This window comes from Cherax quadricarinatus, chromosome 45 (assembly GCF_038502225.1).
Source record: "Cherax quadricarinatus isolate ZL_2023a chromosome 45, ASM3850222v1, whole genome shotgun sequence".
NCBI lineage: Eukaryota > Metazoa > Arthropoda > Malacostraca > Decapoda > Parastacidae > Cherax > Cherax quadricarinatus.
Window position 1 is genome coordinate 26,223,377 of NC_091336.1, and position 16,852 is coordinate 26,240,228.

The window sequence follows — 16,852 nt, forward strand, 5'->3', positions numbered from 1 at the left end:
AGGTAAGTTTGGGGTGCCAGGTGTAAATGATAATGGGAGCCCTTTGATTGAACTTTGTATAGAAAGGGGTTTAGTTATAGGTAATACATATTTTAAGAAAAAGAGGATAAATAAGTATACACGATATGATGTAGGGCGAAATGACAGTAGTTTGTTGGATTATGTATTGGTAGATAAAAGACTGTTGAGTAGACTTCAGGATGTACATGTTTATAGAGGGGCCACAGATATATCAGATCACTTTCTAGTTGTAGCTACACTGAGAGTAAAAGGTAGATGGGATACAAGGAGAATAGAAGCATCAGGGAAGAGAGAGGTGAAGGTTTATAAACTAAAAGAGGAGGCAGTTAGGGTAAGATATAAACAGCTATTGGAGGATAGATGGGCTAATGAGAGCATAGGCAATGGGGTCGAAGAGGTATGGGGTAGGTTTAAAAATGTAGTGTTAGAGTGTTCAGCAGAAGTTTGTGGTTACAGGAAAGTGGGTGCAGGAGGGAAGAGGAGCGATTGGTGGAATGATGATGTAAAGAGAGTAGTAAGGGAGAAAAAGTTAGCATATGAGAAGTTTTTACAAAGTAGAAGTGATGCAAGGAGGGAAGAGTATATGGAGAAAAAGAGAGAAGTTAAGAGAGTGGTGAAGCAATGTAAAAAGAGAGCAAATGAGAGAGTGGGTGAGATGTTATCAACAAATTTTGTTGAAAATAAGAAAAAGTTTTGGAGTGAGATTAACAAGTTAAGAAAGCCTAGAGAACAAATGGATTTGTCAGTTAAAAATAGGAGAGGAGAGTTATTAAATGGAGAGTTAGAGGTATTGGGAAGATGGAAGGAATATTTTGAGGAATTGTTAAATGTTGATGAAGATAGGGAAGCTGTGATTTCGTGTATAGGGCAAGGAGGAATAACATCTTGTAGGAGTGAGGAAGAGCCAGTTGTGAGTGTGGGGAAGTTCGTGAGGCAGTAGGTAAAATGAAAGGGGGTAAGGCAGCCGGGATTGATGGGATAAAGATAGAAATGTTAAAAGCAGGTGGGGATATAGTTTTGGAGTGGTTGGTGCAATTATTTAATAAATGTATGGAAGAGGGTAAGGTACCTAGGGATTGGCAGAGAGCATGCATAGTTCCTTTGTATAAAGGCAAAGGGGATAAAAGAGAGTGCAAAAATTATAGGGGGATAAGTCTGTTGAGTGTACCTGGTAAAGTGTATGGTAGAGTTATAATTGAAAGAATTAAGAGTAAGACGGAGAATAGGATAGCAGATGAACAAGGAGGCTTTAGGAAAGGTAGGGGGTGTGTGGACCAGGTGTTTACAGTGAAACATATAAGTGAACAGTATTTAGATAAGGCTAAAGAGGTCTTTGTGGCATTTATGGATTTGGAAAAGGCGTATGACAGGGTGGATAGGGGGGCAATGTGGCAGATGTTGCAAGTGTATGGTGTAGGAGGTAGGTTACTGAAAGCAGTGAAGAGTTTTTACGAGGATAGTGAGGCTCAAGTTAGAGTATGTAGGAAAGAGGGAAATTTTTTCCCAGTAAAAGTAGGCCTTAGACAAGGATGTGTGATGTCACCGTGGTTGTTTAATATATTTATAGATGGGGTTGTAAGAGAAGTAAATGCGAGGGTCTTGGCAAGAGGCGTGGAGTTAAAAGATAAAGAATCACACACAAAGTGGGAGTTGTCACAGCTGCTCTTTGCTGATGACACTGTGCTCTTGGGAGATTCTGAAGAGAAGTTGCAGAGATTGGTGGATGAATTTGGTAGGGTGTGCAAAAGAAGAAAATTAAAGGTGAATACAGGAAAGAGTAAGGTTATGAGGATAACAAAAAGATTAGGTGATGAAAGATTGAATATCAGATTGGAGGGAGAGAGTATGGAGGAGGTGAACGTATTCAGATATTTGGGAGTGGACGTGTCAGCGGATGGGTCTATGAAAGATGAGGTGAATCATAGAATTGATGAGGGAAAAAGAGTGAGTGGTGCACTTAGGAGTCTGTGGAGACAAAGAACTTTGTCCTTGGAGGCAAAGAGGGGAATGTATGAGAGTATAGTTTTACCAACGCTCTTATATGGGTGTGAAGCGTGGGTGATGAATGTTGCAGCGAGGAGAAGGCTGGAGGCAGTGGAGATGTCATGTCTGAGGGCAATGTGTGGTGTGAATATAATGCAGAGAATTCGTAGTTTGGAAGTTAGGAGGAGGTGCGGGATTACCAAAACTGTTGTCCAGAGGGCTGAGGAAGGGTTGTTGAGGTGGTTCGGACATGTAGAGAGAATGGAGCGAAACAGAATGACTTCAAGAGTGTATCAGTCTGTAGTGGAAGGAAGGCGGGGTAGGGGTCGGCCTAGGAAGGGTTGGAGGGAGGGGGTAAAGGAGGTTTTGTGTGCGAGGGGCTTGGACTTCCAGCAGGCATGCGTGAGCGTGTTTGATAGGAGTGAATGGAGACAAATGGTTTTTAATACTTGACGTGCTGTTGGAGTGTGAGCAAAGTAACATTTATGAAGGGATTCAGGGAAACCGGCAGGCCGGACTTGAGTCCTGGAGATGGGAAGTACAGTGCCTGCACTCTGAAGGAGGGGTGTTAATGTTGCAGTTTAAAAACTGTAGTGTAAAGCACCCTTCTGGCAAGACAGTGATGGAGTGAATGATGGTGAAAGTTTTTCTTTTTTCGTGGCCACCCTGCCTTGGTGGGAATCGGCCGGTGTGATAATAAAAATAATAAAAAAATATAATATATATATATATATATATATATATAATATATATATATATATATATATATAATATATATATATATATATATATATATATATATAATTTTTTTTTCAATAAGTCATTGCCTCTCAATGAGGCAGGGTGATCAAAAAAAGAAAATCCTCAAAAGAAAATACTTTCATCATCAACAATTCAACATAACATGATACGTGAGTGGTGCAGTGTTGAATGATGAGCAGCATTTTCTTTCTGTTACTTCAAATTGGAGACGGCCTAATTTGCTGAAAAAATATATATATATATATATATATGCAATAAGATCACAGTAAACAGGTGATTTCAAAATATGCAAAACAACCACTCTGAAAGAATAGAGAAATTCTCTATTCTTCTATTCTCTTTCAGAGTGGTTGTTTTGGTATATATATATATATATATATAGTATATATATATATATATATATATATATATATATATATATATATATATATATATATATATATATATATATATATTTCCTCTAACAAGTCTGTCGTTCTCACCGGGAGGCAGGGTGACCCAAAAAGAAAGAAAATCCTCAAAAAGAAAATACTTATCATCATTCAACACTTTCACCACACTCACACATTATCACTGCTTTTGCAGAGATGCTCAGAATACAACAGCTTAGAAGCATATACATATAGAGATACACAACATATCCCTCCAAACTGCCAATATCCCAAACCCCTCCTTTAAAGTGCAGGCATTGTACTTCCCATTTCCAGGACTCAAGTCCGACTATATGAAAATAACCGGTTTCCCTGAATCCCTTCACTAAACATTACCCTGCTCACACTCCAACAGATCGTCAGGTCCCAAGTATCATTCGTCTCCATTCACTCCTATCTAACACGCTCATGCACGCTTGCTGGAAGTCCAAGCCCCTCACCCACAAAACCTCCTTTACCCCCTCTTTCCAACCCTTTCGAGGACGACCCCTACCCCTCTTTCCTTCCCCTATAGATTTATATGCTTTCCATGTCATTCTACTTTGATCCATTCTCTCTAAATGACCAAACCACCTCAACAACCCCTCTTCTGCCCTCTGACTAATGCTTTTATTAACTCCACACCTTCTCCTAATTTCCACACTCCGAATTTTCTGCATAATATTTACACCACACATTGCCCTTAGACAGGACATCTCCACTGCCTCCAACCGTCTCCTCGCTGCTGCATTTACCACCCAAGCTTCACATCCATATAAGAGTGTTGGTACTACTATACTTTCATACATTCCCTTCTTTGCCTCCATAGATAACGTTTTTTGACACCACATATACCTCAACGCACCACTCACCTTTTTTCCCTCATCAATTCTATGATTATTTATATATATATATATATATATATATATATATATATATATATATATTATATATATATATATATATATATATATATATATATATATATATATATATACATAATTATACATATTTTACATATTTTACATATTTTACATATTTTATGAAAAAGAGGATAAATAAATATACAAGGTATGATGTAGCACGTAATGAAAGTAGTTTATTAGATTATGTATTGGTGGATAAAAGGTTGATGGGTAGGCTCCAGGATGTACATGTTTATAGAGGGGCAACTGATATATCGGATCATTATTTAGTTGTAGCTACAGTTAGAGTAAGAGGTAGATGGGAAAAGAGGAAGGTGGCAACAACAAGTAAGAGGGAAGTGAAAGTGTATAAACTAAGGGAGGAGGAAGTTCGGGTGAGATATAAGCGACTATTGGCAGAAAGGTGGGCTAGTGCAAAGATGAGTAGTGGGGGGGTTGAAGAGGGTTGGAATAGTTTTAAAAATGCAGTATTAGAATGTGGGGCAGAAGTTTGTGGTTATAGGAGGGTGGGGGCAGGAGGAAAGAGGAGTGATTGGTGGAATGATGAAGTAAAGGGTGTGATAAAAGAGAAAAAGGTAGCTTATGAGAGGTTTTTACAAAGCAGAAGTGTTATAAGAAGAGCAGAGTATATGGAGAGTAAAAGAAAGGTAAAGAGAGTGGTGAGAGAGTGCAAAAGGAGAGCAGATGATAGAGTGGGAGAGGCACTGTCAAGAAATTTTAATGAAAATAAGAAAAAATTTTGGAGTGAGTTAAACAAGTTAAGAAAGCCTAGGGAAAATATGGATTTGTCAGTTAAAAACAGAGTAGGGGAGTTAGTAGATGGGGAGATGGAGGTATTGGGTAGATGGCGAGAATATTTTGAGGAACTTTTAAATGTTAAGGAAGAAACAGAGGCAGTAATTTCATGCACTGGTCAGGGAGGTATACCATCTTTTAGGAGTGAAGAAGAGCAGAATGTAAGTGTGGGGGAGGTACGTGAGGCATTACGTAAAATGAAAGGGGGTAAAGCAGCTGGAACTGATGGGATCATGACAGAAATGTTAAAAGCAGGGGGGGATATAGTGTTGGAGTGGTTGGTACTTTTGTTTAATAAATGTATGAAAGAGGGGAAGGTACCTAGGGATTGGCAGAGAGCATGTATAGTCCCTTTATATAAAGGGAAAGGGGACAAAAGAGACTGTAAAAATTATAGAGGAATAAGCTTACTGAGTATACCAGGAAAAGTGTACGGTAGGGTTATAATTGAAAGAATTAGAGGTAAGACAGAATGTAGGATTGCGGATGAGCAAGGAGGTTTTAGAGTGGGTAGGGGATGTGTAGATCAGGTGTTTACATTGAAGCATATATGTGAACAGTATTTAGATAAAGATAGGGAAGTTTTTATTGCATTTATGGATTTAGAAAAGGCATATGATAGAGTGGATAGAGGAGCAATGTGGCAGATGTTGCAAGTATATGGAATAGGTGGTAAGTTATTAAATGCTGTAAAGAGTTTTTATGAGGATAGTGAGGCTCAGGTTAGGGTGTGTAGAAGAGAGGGAGACTACTTCCCGGTAAAAGTAGGTCTTAGACAGGGATGTGTAATGTCACCATGGTTGTTTAATATATTTATAGATGGGGTTGTAAAGGAAGTAAATGCTAGGGTGTTTGGGAGAGGGGTGGGATTAAATTATGGGGAATCAAATTCAAAATGGGAATTGACACAGTTACTTTTTGCTGATGATACTGTGCTTATGGGAGATTCTAAAGAAAAATTGCAAAGGTTAGTGGATGAGTTTGGGAATGTGTGTAAAGGTAGAAAGTTGAAAGTGAACATAGAAAAGAGTAAGGTGATGAGGGTGTCAAATGATTTAGATAAAGAAAAATTGGATATCAAATTGGGGAGGAGGAGTATGGAAGAAGTGAATGTTTTCAGATACTTGGGAGTTGACGTGTCGGCGGATGGATTTATGAAGGATGAGGTTAATCATAGAATTGATGAGGGAAAAAAGGTGAGTGGTGCGTTGAGGTATATGTGGAGTCAAAAAAACGTTATCTATGGAGGCAAAGAAGGGAATGTATGAAAGTATAGTAGTACCAACACTCTTATATGGGTGTGAAGCTTGGGTGGTAAATGCAGCAGCGAGGAGACGGTTGGAGGCAGCGGAGATGTCCTGTTTAAGGGCAATGTGTGGTGTAAATATTATGCAGAAAATTCGGAGTGTGGAAATTAGGAGAAGGTGTGGAGTTAATAAAAGTATTAGTCAGAGGGCAGAAGAGGGGTTGTTGAGGTGGTTTGGTCATTTAGAGAGAATGGATCACAGTAGAATGACATGGAAAGCATATAAATCTATAGGGGAAGGAAGGCGGGGTAGGGGTCGTCCTCGAAAGGGTTGGAGAGAGGGGGTAAAGGAGGTTTTGTGGGTAAGGGGCTTGGACTTCCAGCAAGCGTGCGTGAGCGTGTTAGATAGGAGTGAATGGAGACGAATGGTACTTGGGACCTAATTATACATATATATATATACATGTATATTATATATATACACAAGAGTGGAGCCTCGTTTTCCAGCCGTAAACCATTCCAGAAGGTCGGCTTAAATTCAAAACAATATTTTCCCTAAGAATTCATGTAAATACAATTAATCAGTTTCACACACCCAAAAATATTCACAAAAAAAAAAAATACATTTTTTAAAGATTACATATACAAAAATAATGAGAACTAAATAAAATAAATAAATAAACATTTAAATCACTATTACATACCTTTATTGAAGACTTATTGGCTTATGGAGAGAGAGAGGGGACTGATTATTGTTTGGAAGGGAAATCCCCCCTCCATAAGGACTTCAGGTATCAAAGCCTTCTCTGGGGTTACTTCCCTCTATCCATGCTACACTCCCTCCCTCCATGCTACACTCCCTGCCCATGGTGGCTTATTTCACAGTCGCACTTAATAAACAAGCCACATCAGCTTCCTTGATTTCTTCCTTTGACAGGACAAAAGTGATTGTTGATTTGTTTTTGCCATACATTCCATGGTGACTTATTTCACAGTTGCACTTAATAAAAAACCACCAAAAACAATGGATTTTAAGGAAATTTTTGGATGAATGCGTGGAGTATATGTTCACTTGCTGACAGACAGCGTATTGGGCTGACGCGTCTAATATGGCAGATATATGAGGCAATGGCCGAAATATGGAGCAAAATTTCCGCCAAAAAAATGGCGATAAATGACCGATAAATGCAGCAGCTGAAAAATGAGCTTCCACTGTATATTATTGTAACCACGAACGAGTGGTATTGAATCAATAAAAACACTGCAACTAGCCAAGGATTCAAACCCACATCCTTTTGGCCCACCTCATGGTGAGCAAAAATCACATGACGCTCTAACCCACAGGACCACGCAATCCTAAGAAAATCAAGCACCCGAGCTAGGTGTATTACCTTGATCTGAGAACATATGGTGGTGTAGGAGCCTCAGAGCTAATTTCATTCTACTCTCGTTTGGTGTACTAGCCTTCACAAACAGTATATTATTGTAACCATGAATGCTTGGTATTAAATCAATAACAACACTGTGACTAGCCGAGGATTTGAACCCATGTTGTTTTGGCCCGCCTCATGGTGAGGGAAAATCACATGATGCTCTAACCCACAGGACCACGCAATCCTTCAAAAATCAAGCACCCAGCAGAGCTAGGTGTTTTACTTTGATCCGAGGACATACGGCGGTGTGAGTGCCTCTGAGCTAATTTCATTCTACTCCTCGTTTGGTGTACTAGCATTCACGAGCAGTATATTATTGCAACCACGAACGAGTGGTATTGAATCAATAACAACGCGACATGGGTTCAAATTCTTGGCTAGTCGCAGTGTTGTTATTGATTCAATACCACTCGTTTGTGGTTACAATAATATACATACTGCCCATAAAGGCTAGTACACCAAACGGAGTAGAATGAAATTAGCTCAGAGGTACCTATTTTTATGCTACCCAAGCAATAGCTTTAATGACCTTTTTTACTCGTGTACAAATGGTAGTAGTAGCGATACAACCATATGTATTGCTACTACTACCAGTAGGTGTTACAACTACCACACCTCACTTGAAGTCTATATATACTCTGTGTCCATGTATTGTTTGTAACGGCTTGACAAAGCTCCTGGAGAGCAAAACATAGCCACAATAAAATGTCACATTAGTTGCACTTGTGTCCTTTTACTGAAAAATGACTTACATTTAGGATTTGCTATAATCTATGTTAGGTCTTGGAATGTATTATCTGATGATATGGGGGCACTAGAGTGTGTGTGTTTGTGCGCGCGCGCATTAATGTGTGTGTGTATATGTACAGTGGCACCTTGCCTTACGAGTTTAATTCGTTCCATGGCCCAGCTCATAACTCAGTTTGCTCATATATCAAATCAGTTTTCTTCATTGAAATTAAATGAAATGCCATTAATCCGTTCCAGCGGAATTCCTGGCTCTCGGGAGGCAGGAGAAAATACTTCAATATAATGCTAATATCAACTCTACAGCTTATCTATCACAATTGATCTAATATGATATATAATAAACAATATAAATAGCATAGAAACATGATATATACTCTAGAATGAATAAAATATGTCATTAAGTGATGAGTGCTGGCGGCCACTCCCGAGGTAAATTATTATTGTTATTATAATCAAAAAGAAGCGCTAAGCCACAAGGGCTATACAGCGCTGCAGGGCAGGAAGGAAGCGAGGGCATCAGGTGGCAAAAGGGAGATGGATGAGTAATAGGTTACTGATAACAGCGGGGCAGTGGATGGTGAAAGGGTAAAGGGCAGCAAGAGACTGAACTAGAAAGGGCTGAGGGGAGTGCAAAAGGTATCATCATCAGAGATTGTGGAGTAAATCAGTCGTTGTCAAGAAGTCAATGAGAGAGTCAGGATTAAAGGAGGGTCCATCAGCAAAAAGGGAAGGTAAAGAGAGAGTAGTAGAACGAAGACAGCGTTGGAGGTAAATTCTGCGTGCTCGTTGATAGAGAGGGCAGTCTAACAGAATGTGGCGAATCGATACTGGAACTTGACATTGCTCACAGAGAGGAACAGGGTGCCTCTCCATGAGACACCCATGAGTAAGATGAGTATGGCCAATGCGAAGGCGGGAGAGAGTGGTCTCCCAACCTCGGCACTGATGACAAGAAGACGGCCAGTAACCTATGCTCGGTTTAATAGATTGAAGTTTGTTACCGAGCAGAGTTGACCAACGTTGTTGCCAACGGGTGTGAAGGTGGGTAGCTATTGCAGCAAAATAGTCCAGAAATGGAACACCTCTATAGGAAATTGGTAGGTCATGTACTGCTGACTGCGCAGCAGTGTCTGCCTGTTCATTGCCCTGTACGTCGACATGACCAGGGACCCAACAAAAAACAATATCTTTATGCTTGGTAGAGATACGGCGTAGCCAAAGTTGGATACGGAGAACTAGGGGGTGAGATGTATCAAATTTTCGTACAGCCTGTAGAGCACTAAGGGAGTCTGAGACAACCACAAATGATGGCACAGGCATAGATGCGATACGAATAAGTGCTGCAAGAATGGCATACAATTCAGCAGTAAAAATGCTAGCCGAAGATAGTAAATGCCCTCGCACGACACTGTCCGGAAACACTGCTGCGAATCCGACACCGTCTGAAGACTTAGAGCCATCTGTGTACACAGCAATGGCATGAGAATGAGAGTGGAAGTGATCAAGAAAAAGAGAGCGGGAAGCCACCGTAGGCAGTTGGGCTTTCGAGCAAGGGAGTCAGAAAGAACAGACCCGAACAGCTGGAACTTCCCAGGGGGGTAGAGAAAAGTGAGATGCTACATGAACATATAAAGGTGATAACTGAAGGGAAGACAAGAGCAAGGGACAGAGCAAACAAGGGCGGCGAACAAATAAAGAATGTCTACTAATATCCCGAGGTAAAAATAATTATCGCTCTGACCATATCTTCCCATTCTTACACTTCAGAGGTCTTATTATAAGAGAAAATAGTGTTTGTGAGGATAACTGAACTAGATCACTAGTTTCATAAGGAAAACACTGAAACAAAAGGGATTTTTCTTGGAATTTTTTGTTTTTTCCCCAAGTCAGGAGACTGGCAAGACAGTGATGGAGTGAATGATGGTGAAAGTTTTTCTTTTTCGGGCCACCCTGCCTTGGTGGGAATCGGCCAGTGTGATAATAAAAAAAAAAAATATCTTGGAAGTAAATCAGCATAAATGCATACATACTATGCTTGTACTGCCTTGCCAAGTTGACTACATGCACACCTCGCTCGTGTTTTTCTATGATTTCATGCTTTAATTCTGTGGACATCATCATCCTCTTCTCAGCACTGTCCTTTGCTCTTACTTTCTTTGGACCCATGGTTAGAAAAAAGAAATTTGGCAAAATAACTGCACAAAACTCAAGCACAACACAAGAGAGATGCTTCCATGGCAAGGTAACCATGTGCACTGTTGTGATATTTGCTGCGCCAACTAGTGGCAGTGTATCTAAGCTTGCTTTTAACTCAAATTTTGGCTCACAATTCAAAGTAAAAAATCGACCGAGCGACAGCTTGTAACTCGAAACACTCATAAGTTGGGGCACCCATAGGTCAAGGTACCACTGTATGTGTGTGTTTATGTATGAGTGCGAGTGAGTGTGTGTGTATATACACACGTCGTACCAAATAGGTAAAACTTGCACTTTTGACTTAACCCTTTGACTGTTTCAGTCGTATATATACGTCTTACGAGCCAATGTGTTTGACATATATACGTATACTTAAAAATTCTAGCGGCTTCAAATCAAGCAGGAGAAAGCTGGTAGGCCCACATGCGAGACAATGGGTCTGTGTGATTAGTGTGCGCAGTATAAAAAAAATCCTGCAGCACGCAGTGCATATTGAGGAAAAAAAAAAACTCCGACCGTGTATTTTTGTATAGTATTTATGGTTGTATTCTCGTTTTCTTGGTCTCATTTGATAGAATGGAAGACATATTATAGAAATAGAGATGATTTTGATTGGTTTCACTATGAAAAGGACCTTGAAATGGAGCTCAAAGTAGTGGAAATGTTCAATTATTGCAGATATTCGAGTAAACAAATCACATCACGAGTCCAATACATGTCAACTGGTGGGTCTAACGTGTGTTCAAGAAAGCACTGATATTATTTATATAATTATTTCAATGTTGCATAAGATCTTGGTATGACTAAAAATTCTTTGTATGAATAAAAAATCAAAATGGAATTCATGTGTAAAGTCTGGAAATGTAACTAATGAACAGGGGAAATGTTATTTTAGCGCCAGGAATGCCTGCACTGCTTATTCTGGACCCTGTTATGAAAATGGAATAATTTGAAATTTGTGTGAAATTGGCCAAATTATCAATTTCTGATCACTTTATTAGGTAGTTGAGATAGTCGACTGGGCAGTTTCTTGTGCTCAAGCGATAAAATATAAGTCGTACTAGCAAAATAGCTAAGAATTTGGTTAACTGGAACAATGTAATTGGCCTAAAGTAGGAGTCAAAGTGGGCAAAATTGCTGATGCGTAAATATCACCGACTCGGTAAAATTTGCAAGAGCGTAATTTCATCAGTTTTCCATCAAATTTCATACTTTTTGTTTTATTACCTTCAGAAAATGATTCTCTAATATTTAATAAGAAAAAAAATTTTTTTTTTTTAAATTCTTGGACCCCGTGGAAATAAATGGTATAAAATACCGACACAATGGAAATATAAACACACAGTGTGATCCTTTATTGACAGTGCTTCACCCACACAGTGGGCTTTATCAAGTCACAAATAGAAGGGTGGAAGGTACATGAATATTTATAAGATGAAGTCAGGTTGAGAATGCTAGGTCAGGTGGAGAATGCTGCATGGGACAATCTACCTTGGGTAGCTTTGAAGAGTGATTGGATAAGTATATGAGTAGACCTTCTGCAGTGTTCCTCCATTCTTCATTAGAGACTGCAGGCAACGGGCATTAAAGATCTTTAACACACCCAGAGAAGACACTGCCAAGAAGAGATACATAAGTCTTCCCACCAACTCCATTGCCAAGCACATTTCCAACATCTTTTCCAATACCTCATTCCAAGTATCTACCTCCACATCCACCACCATCAAGGACATTACCAGTAATAGACAGGACAAACTTCAATCCTCTACAGGGGTATACACAATCCCTTGTAATGAGTGCAGCAAATTATACGTCGGCGAAACATCCAGAGACCTCCAAACACGTATTTCAGAACACCAGTATGCAGGCAGATCTGACGATTCAAGGAATGCCTGTGTTCAACACCGAAATTCACACATCCAATTAATCAACTACAGAAATGCAAGACTTGTCACCAGAGAAGACAACACTCATTATGGAAGAATCCTGGAATCATCACTCATCTGTATATCCAACAACTTCAACCAGAACAACAGCTTCTATAACATAGCTGAACCCCATGCCAAGAAACTTCTTCATTGCTATCCCACATAAGAACAAAATAATGGAGGAGTACTGCAGAAGGTCTACTCGTATACTTATCCAATTTCTCTTCAAAGCTACCCAAGGTTTTAGACTCTATGATCCTATTAGGTAGATTGTCACATGCAGCATTCTCCACTTGACCCAGCATTCTCAACCTGACTTCATCCTATAAATACTCATGTACCTTCCACCCAGCTAGATCTGTTTGTGATTTGATAAAGCCCAATGTGTGGGCGAAACATTGTCAATAAAGGTTCACATTGTACTGCTTATGTGTTTATATTTCTTGGACCCTGTGGATGCTTTTCAGATTGGGAGGCTGGGCCCTCACTCAAGGGATCAAAAAAAAAAAACTCTTGTCTCAATTCACTTCTATATAAGACACTCACAAGCCTGCTGGATGCTCAACCATCTAAAACTCACTCTTTTTACCCACCTCCCTCCAACTATTCTTGGGACAAACCCTTCCCCTCCTATCTTCCACCCCAGATTTATACACTTTCGTCAGCCTATCTCTTGCAACCCTCTCTACATATCCAAACTACCTCAACAACCCCTCAGAATTATGCCCTTAATAATTGCATGATATTCATATCATAAAATGCTCTCAAACAAGACATACATCAGTGTAACAAATTTCATGAAACTGAAGTACAGGCAGACCTCTTACGGAGCATTTTTAATAGAATGCTATTCTTCTTTCAACAAAACGGTCGTATCCCATCGAAAGAATGCTAGTCATACTGCCATAAAAGGTTTCAGACTGTGGCTCAGGCATGAAAACTTTTCTCTTCAGAGATTTATATGGCCAGGGGAGAGCTGGTTGCTTACTCTGGCTCAATATGGCACATGCTGCAGTGGCCCTCATTACTTCAACAGATGACTGACCAACAGCTGTTGTCTGATTAATAATGCCAAGGCATAATAGAGGCTCTCTGCATTGCAACCCACTATTGTATATACACAATCTCAATGTACTGTTTGCAAAGACATTAAATAAATAAATAAATAAAGTATAAAGATGGCTCAGATTTGTTTACTACTCAGTAGTCAAATAAACATCACTAGACACTAATTTAATAACCAGCAGTAAAACAACAAATTTAAGTGGGATAATTTTTTTAACACATCTGCCATTTCCCACCGAGGCAGAGGCGCTCATATACAACAGTTTAGGTGTCACTCCAAACAGCCAATATCCCAAACTCCTCCTCTAACGTGCAGGAATTTTTCTTTATTATAACTGAGAAAATTTTGTAGTAAAATATGTGATGGTATCACAAAACGAAACGAGTGACCTCATTTAATAAAAACAGACCACCAACAGCCATCTACTGCACTAATGAGCTACATAACCATCTCCAAACATTTCTGCATCAACATACAAGAGAGCAAATAATTTATGGCAAGATATAATTCTTCCACCACTATTATAAATAAGAAAATTGTATATTAAATTGCCTGATGTCATCAGCTGATTCAGTGTATGAGAAGGATCAACTAAATATAAAACAGACAGATCACAACCATCCACTAATTAGTAGTTAAATAATTATCAATAAACAAGAGAACACAGAATTTATATCAGGATAAAATTCTTCCTTTGCAATTATTATAAACAAGAAAATTGTTTAAATGACAGTCTTCTAGAGAAAAGTATGAGTGGTATCAGCTGATTATAGACAAATGAACCACAACTGTCCACTACACAATGAGCTTCATAACTATCAACAAACAAGAGAAACAAAGAATTTAAAGTAAGGGGAAAACTGTTCCTAGTTACTTTTTTAAACATTTTATACTGCTAAGATTATGTATTAAATTTATAAGTTACTAGCAGTATCTGTTTTTGGAAGGATTGGATGATACACTGCATCAAAACACAGACTCCAACATCAGCATTTGCTGGGCCTTGACAAGTACTGTAAGTTTATTTATCAAAGTTTTTATTTAGGATTTGGGTACATAAATATTTCTAGATCAACAAGCAACAACATCTACAATATTTGTCGAAAATTTTATTATCTTTTGTGAAACAAATTTAAAAAACTGATTGTTTTTGGAGGTTTCATGAACTTAACATAATTTTTCTCACATATTATTCACATTACAGTGCAAGATTAAAGCACTGATTTCAGGAACCTAACACGCATGTTGTATGAGGTCTGCCTATACTTTAAAAATACTATGTTATAACTGTTATGAATTAATGAGTATAGGAAATGTAATCTATAATCCTGTACATGTTCAAAAAATTCTTCCCACATCCCCTCACTGTATAGCAAAATTTTTTTAAATATACAAAAAAGTCTTAAAAAGTAATTTATATTTAACAAGTTGTATACAGGTCATCAACATACAAACAGGTGGCATTATTGTTTCAACTTACATAAAAGTTGTTTTACAGACAACCATAGTACAAAGGATGGTTACGTTTCAAACATGTTCACACTGCATATTAGCGGCTGTAACAATTTTACCAATTTATAAGTACTATGGCTGCAACTGCAGATGTTTGCAGCTAGAGAAGTTTGTAAGCTGGAGACCTCTTGTACATATTTGTCTTTATGTAAAGTAAATGTATCAATAACTGAATGCTGAAATCTAAGTACAAAATTATCAATCAGACTGGAGTTGTCACTCAGTGGGATAAAAAGGCAAAGCAGACATAATGATCTTCCTTTGCAATAGCTTGAATTAGCTGTAATCCCAAAAATGGAAATGTAACATCCAAAAAATCATGACTTCCAAGGGTAATTGTTTACAAACACTAAAACGTTACTGTTCTTTCTCCAACACTGCAAAGTCACAAGATCAGACTCCCTATCATCTGAGTGAAGGTATCCCTAAAAAAACCTTACTGATAGAAATATTTATATTCATTTCTCACATGCTCAATATGTATATACAAATATGTACTGTAAAATGGATACTTATGTACAAAGGACAAATGCCGCTAAATTAAGAGGATTTCCTAAGAAATTTTATTATTATTTCTTTGGTTATCTTTTTTATACATCACATAAACCTGACATAGGAACTGAAAACAACATAAAATTAACACTCTGCATGGGGTACACTTAAAGAGGTTTTTATTCATATCGAACTGAACTAGAATCTTGACTAATTTGATGCTTCCATAATTATACATATTTTTCACGTACATATATATCAAGCAATTGTATAAATACACAAATATTTTGCTTGTTACATAATTTAAATTGTGCTTTTGCTTGTTACATAATTTAAATTGTGCTTTTGCTTGTTACATAATTTAAATTGTGCTTTTGCTTGTTACATAATTTAAATTGTGCTCACATTTGTACAGAATGACTTGCTTACTAGTTTGAGGACTAAAATAAATGATACAAGTAAAATTCAAACAATTTCATAATGTTTTAAGTAGAATGACTTCCACATATGGAATGCCACTCAATCCTGCATGTGAAACCAGTCTTTGTCGCTAATTATTAGGATGGTTGCCTTCCGTATGACTGGGCTTAGATGGGTAACTTGAAAAGTAGACAGCCAGAATAACTGTTAAGAGTAACAAGACGACAATGCCAATGAACATGCATATCAACCTTTTCTGCAAGAGGAACCAAGGTAAGCAAGGATGTAGGTAACGTGCTGAAAATTGTGAATATGAAAAAAAAAAAATGTATGCAGAAACACAATATTAGCTAACTTTATCAAATGTAAATAAATGCAAAAATAACTGAACATGCAAAGTACTGAATATTAATTATTCAAGACTTTATTGAAAGATTGAATCTATAATCAAACTATAAAATTAATAATAAAAAAATATCAGTATATCAATATACAAAAGACCATAAAAATAACAGATAGGAAAAACAGAGGCAGTATACGTCTCATACTGTTGTGACAAATACTTGAGAATGAACACACACAGCACTGGTCTCAGCTGCTCCCATGAAGGAGAGTGCCTTGATACTAAAAGGATCTTTATCCAAGGAACAAGAGTTACCCTATCTTCTCTTGGATAAAATCTCATTAGCTCCCATTCTCCAGGTGCTGTATTATCCTTCTGGGTTTAGCACTTTCCCCATGAACATTGTAATACTAATCAAGCGATACACCAGTGTGAACACAAGACTGCCAGACACCTCACAGACACAAGCATATATCATCTATACTCAAGATATGTGCAATAAGTAAAGCAATTCAGGCAACTGCTGTACTATGCTTTTATATTTTACTCTAAGATTATATACTACCATG

The 16,852-nt window shown here is 38.1% G+C and overlaps 1 protein-coding gene across 8 annotated transcripts in view; it reads right to left on the bottom strand.

Annotated features, from left to right (window-relative positions):
• Nucleotides 1-16,852, bottom strand: part of Syx1A (Syntaxin 1A) — a 466,543-nt gene that overhangs the window by 53,103 nt on the left and 396,588 nt on the right. For 3 of the 8 annotated variants that reach the window (XM_053785238.2, XM_053785240.2, XM_053785241.2), the window contains one exon: nucleotides 12,782-16,196. The exons of the other annotated variants lie outside the window; for them this stretch is intronic. In XM_053785238.2, the coding sequence (XP_053641213.1) occupies nucleotides 16,071-16,196 (126 nt within the window). In that variant the 3' untranslated portion in view covers nucleotides 12,782-16,070. Of the gene's footprint in view, nucleotides 1-12,781; nucleotides 16,197-16,852 lie in introns of those variants that run through there. 8 annotated transcript variants of the gene reach the window in all.